At 47.0% G+C, this 5,000-nt stretch overlaps 1 protein-coding gene across 3 annotated transcripts in view; it reads right to left on the bottom strand.

Annotated features, from left to right (window-relative positions):
- The window catches only part of ryr3 (ryanodine receptor 3), a 115,591-nt gene that overhangs the window by 41,217 nt on the left and 69,374 nt on the right, over window positions 1-5,000 (bottom strand). For all 3 annotated transcript variants that reach the window (XM_042096496.1, XM_042096497.1, XM_042096498.1), the window contains 3 exons: window positions 4,536-4,705; window positions 2,782-3,002; window positions 2,208-2,298 (listed from right to left, as the gene is read on the bottom strand). In XM_042096496.1, coding sequence (XP_041952430.1) covers window positions 2,208-2,298; window positions 2,782-3,002; window positions 4,536-4,705 — 482 coding nt within the window. The remainder of the gene's footprint in view (window positions 1-2,207; window positions 2,299-2,781; window positions 3,003-4,535; window positions 4,706-5,000) is intronic.

Below are 5,000 nucleotides of genomic sequence, written 5' to 3'. Positions count from 1 at the left end.
CACCTAACCCCTCACTGCTCCCCGAGTGCCGCCGTTGAAGCAGGCAGCTCACTGCGCCGGGATTAGTGTGTGCTTCACCTTACTGTGTGCCGAGTGTGTTTCACTAATTCACCGATTGGGTTAAATGCAGAGACCAAATTTCCCTCACGGGATCAAAAAAGTATATATACTTATATACTTATACTGTCATGGATCATGGATGTTTCATGGATCAAATAAGCCTCAAGCATTAAGATGGATGTACTGGGGTGCTGTGTGGACTGATGCTTTGTGTTTGTGATGGGAATGTTGTCCAAGTCACTCTTTTTTAGCCCATTTTCTCCTGGGATAATAGTGTGACATGACTGGTGCCTACACTGAATGTTTAATGGTCAAGTGCCGTGTGTTAACCCTGTCTGTATTGTCATGCCAATGAAAACCTGACATGTTTTACTCATTGAAAAAACAGCTACGGAGATAATACATGACCTATAGAAAGACATTGTTCCTCCGCGCTTTTGTGGTAAACAATCAGGTGCATCAACGGAAGAGGACTAATTGTAGAGAGAGAGAGAGATAGCTCCTACTCCTAGACGTGGGTGCACGTCGAAACGTTAGTCCCTTGTATATTGGCACCTTAAAAAAATAAAATCTAAGGATTTAACTTCTGTGCTGCTCCGGTGAACGACTCACCGTCTCTCTCTCTCTCTACAATAAATGATTTACAGTATCGGTACATTCACTCTTTCCAGGCACAATGACACCTCAAAGACAGAGAGGAGGCAGGTAGGCAGGCAGAGAGGCAGAGAGGGAGTGGTGTGAGGTGAGAGGCAGAGGAGGTGGGTGTGTTGGAGTGTGTGTGTGTGTGTGTGTGTGTGTGTGTGTGTGTGTGTGTGTGTGTGTGTGTGTGTGCGCATGTTATATGGTGTGTGTGTGGCAGGCAGAGAGGGAGTGGTGTGAGGTGAGAGGCAGAGGAGGTGTGTGTGTGTGTGTGTCTGTGTGTGTGTGAGAGGCAGGCAGAGTGGGAGTGGTGTGAGGTGAGAGGCAGACGAGGTGGGTGGTGGTCCTCATGGGAGACCAGGCTGGGTCACCTGACTTACAAAGACACTGTGCCAGCGGGGTTGATCAGAGGTGACACATCCCCAGTACCTGCTGACAGCCTCATCTCCCCATATGAAACCCAGAAGTGTGTGTGTGTGTGTGTGTGTGTGTGTGTGTGTGTGTGTGTGTGTGTGTGTGTGTGTGTGTGTGTGTGTGTGTGTGTGTGTGTGCGTGTGTGTGTGTGTGTTATATGGTGTGTGTGTGTGTGTGTCTTTGTTTTGTTATGTGCATAACCACCAGTGTTTTTTGTTTTGTTTTGAGCTCACAGACTGAGCAGACAGCCAGAGGAATGGAGGAGTATTTCACTGAATGCAATTAAAAAAAATGTAATGATTTATAATCAAGGTAATGAAATGTAATGATTTATAATCAAGGTAATGAAATGTAATGATTTATAATCAAGGTAGACAACTTTAACCAGCCAACACACATCTGATTTAAGACCTGCAACAAATCACTAAAAGCAGAGACTCACGGACAGGTCTGTGATTGACAGCTCAGAGGCATGTAGAAAAGGAACAGGGCTTGTCGGATTAGATTGCTCCAGCTTTGCACGTCATAAAACATAATGCACAACATGTCCGCCAAATTAATTCATTGCGGTGAGTGCGGTATGAGTGACAGCGATGCAGTCAAAAGCTGGACTGAAAAAAAAAGAATTCTGGCTGGACGGAATGGACCAGAAAATTAATAGGGCCGTATGGGGCAGTATGGGGCAGTATGGGGCAGTATGGGGCAGTGTGGGGCAGTGTGGGGCAGTTTGGGGCAGTATGGGGCAGTATGGGGCAGTATGGGGCAGTGTGTGCATGTCTGTTAGAGAGAGAAAGATACAGAGAAATAGAGCAAGAGAGATGGATATTGATGGAGTTGGAGGGAGAAATAGAGAGAAAGAGGGAAAGCGAGAGAGGGAAAGAGAGTGATAGAGAGAGAAAGAGAGAGAGAGAGAGAGAGAGAGAGGCAGAGAGAGAAAGCGAGAGAGGGAAAGAGAGTGATAGAGAGAGAAAGCGAGAGAGGGAAAGTAATTGATAGAGATATGAAGAGTGCTGCTCGTGTCTACGCTATGTGTGTGTGTGTGTGTGTGTGTGTGTGTGTGTGTGTGTCTTGTGGTGCCTGCAGACATGGCTCACCCTGATGGGCATCTTGCAGTACTCGGTGAGCAGGGGCACATCGAACACCAGACGCCTCAGTAGCTGCTGCAGCATAGAGGGACGCAGGTGTCTGCCACACAACACAAACAAAAACAAAAATAAACAACAACAACACACAAACAAGTTAACAGCTGATATGCATATATACTGGTACAAAACAATGGTTCTCATCTAAACAAAACCATCATACATCATTGTGTGTGTGTGTGTGTGTGTGTGTGTGTGTGTGTGTGTGTGTGTGTGTGTGTGTGTGTGTGTGTGTGAGTGTCTAGTGTGTGTGTGTGTGTGTGAGTGTCTAGTGTGTGTGTGTGTGTGTGAGTGTCTAGTGTGTGTGTGTGTGTAGTGTGTTTGTGTGTCTGTACACACGTAAACACATATTCTTCATATGGGAGTATGTGTATACACATACAGTATGACTGAGCGTGGAGGCAGGTCAGTATGGAGACAGGTCAGTATGGAGGTGTGTCAGTATGGAGACAGGTCAGTATGGAGGCAGGTCAGTATGGAGGTGTGTCAGTATGGAGGCAGGTGAGTATGGTGGTGTGTCCCTTACGAGCAGATGGCCAGGAGGCACTCCTCGATGGCATCTCTCTGGGCCTTGGTGAGCGAGCGGCCCTTGGACAGGCGGTAGATGGTGTGCAGCGTGGAGTCGATAAGCATGGCGTAGTGCTCCGTGCTGGAGAACAGGTGGGCACAGCGGGTCAGCAGGGGCAGGACGGCCGAGCCGATGTACCTGTTCATCGCCAACGCCGTCTCGGTGGTGCTCAGCACCTCCTGACCAGGGCGAGACACATGCACGTGTGTCAGGGGTGGACATTTCACTTCCTAAAATGTGAGCATCCGCCAGCCACTGAACGGTAGATCACTATTTTGCTTCTGACCACCACCAGTCACTTTTATATAGTCAGTCACACATACATACACATGCACACACACGCACACACACACGCACAAACACAAACACGCACACACACACGCATTAACGTACATAGATAAGTACATAAAGATACACATGCACACACACACACACACACAGAAACAAAGATACAAACGCAGACACACACACACACACACACACACACACACACATACACACACACAGATGCAGATAAAAGCTCTTAAGCTAGCCCGCACTAAACCCTTACTGACAGATTAATTGCACAGATATTTACATTGTCAGTGAAAAACACCAGCGAGCATGGGAAAGAGTGACGAAACATATATTTATATATACACACACATATACACAGTACCGTGACAACAGCCATACCAATCACAGCTTTGAGGATACGCAAAGGGATTCAGTCGGAGTGCACTACAAGCATCTAATGGTGGTACATCTCTGACAGATGGACAGCAAAGGGCTATTAGTGGGCAGCGATGGGCTATTACATGACAGCCTGCGATATGGCACAACCCTAGCCCAGCTTTTCAGCACTGTTGTGCGGACGCGTGTGTGTTGACTACAACACAGCTCTTGCCAATTCCGTCTGTCACCACATCAACCGCAAGCCCAACTGGCAAGGGTTCACCCTAGAGGCCTAGAGAGTGAGCGAGGCCTTCGCTATAGACAGGAGCACGGAACACCACATCACCCACAGAGCTCTCTTCACAGTAAGACAAGACAAAACACCAACTTAAATGTCAGTCAATCCAAAACACTATGGGATAACAGTTGTTAGTCAAAACAAACACTGCATCTCTAAATAGATCTCTAATATAATATAATATAATATATAATCTCTAACATCTCTAATACATCTCAACCTAAATAAATATGACTACCAGGAGCTATCACAGTCAAGATTATTCTGTTCTATTCTGTTCTACATTATCACAATTACTATTATAACACAGTTCATCTGCTATGGAAATGTAATTTCATTTTCAGTTCATTTCACTCTGGAGGTGAGTGTGAATAACTAGGTAACTGAATAACGCTGTTTGGGCATCTGTGGATTTGTATTCGTTGATGTCTGTTTGTGATTGTTTGTGTGTGTGTGTGTGTGTGTGTGTGTGTGTGTGTGTGTGTGTGTGTGTGTGTGTGTGACTAGTTAGCTGTAGTGGATATACAGTTCTGTAATGTACAGTAGTAGTAAGCTGTAGTGGGTACACTGTGATCAACCCCAAATGTTAATACGTATCCTTGCCTATTTTAAGTGGGTATAATGAGATGGTGATTCGTGTTAAGTGGGTATACTGAGATGGTGATGCTTGTGGGTATACTGCGTAGTCCTGTGTATCACGTAGACTTCACCACTGTGTGTGTGTGTGTGTGTGGGGGGGGGGGGGGGGGTGGGCACTCACTGTGTCCAGAGAGGCAGAGGCGCGCAGGTCCGGCAGGAAGCCCACCTCCAGCAGTTGGAGCAGGAAGGCCTGGTCTTCAATACCATACACGCGGTCCAGGAACAGCACCATTGGCGCCTTGTGCTCGGGGCAGAAGCTGGCCGACATGTCCGGCTCCGTCACCGAGCCGTCTGAGAGAGGGATGACAGAATGACAGAAGAAAAGAAACAGAAGGAGAGGAGGAGAGCATGTGAGCAAGAGAGAAGGAGAGAGACAGGGAGAGGAAGAGGACAGGGGAGCAGACATAAGACTGAAAGCCAGAATTAGGGAAGCGTATGAGGCCTGTAAAGAATTGAAGAGATGAGGACCATAAAATAAGAATGCAGTCCTGATGGACACTGTGACATCAATGTAACCAGGAGTGACCTACACTACAGTGCCATTCCATTCCTTTGGGGGTTTACAACGCTCTTCCTTAGGGAGGTG

This window comes from Alosa sapidissima, chromosome 6, assembly GCF_018492685.1.
Source record: "Alosa sapidissima isolate fAloSap1 chromosome 6, fAloSap1.pri, whole genome shotgun sequence".
In the NCBI taxonomy this organism is placed as follows: domain Eukaryota; kingdom Metazoa; phylum Chordata; class Actinopteri; order Clupeiformes; family Clupeidae; genus Alosa; species Alosa sapidissima.
This window is presented reverse-complemented; position numbering and strand designations above follow the sequence as displayed.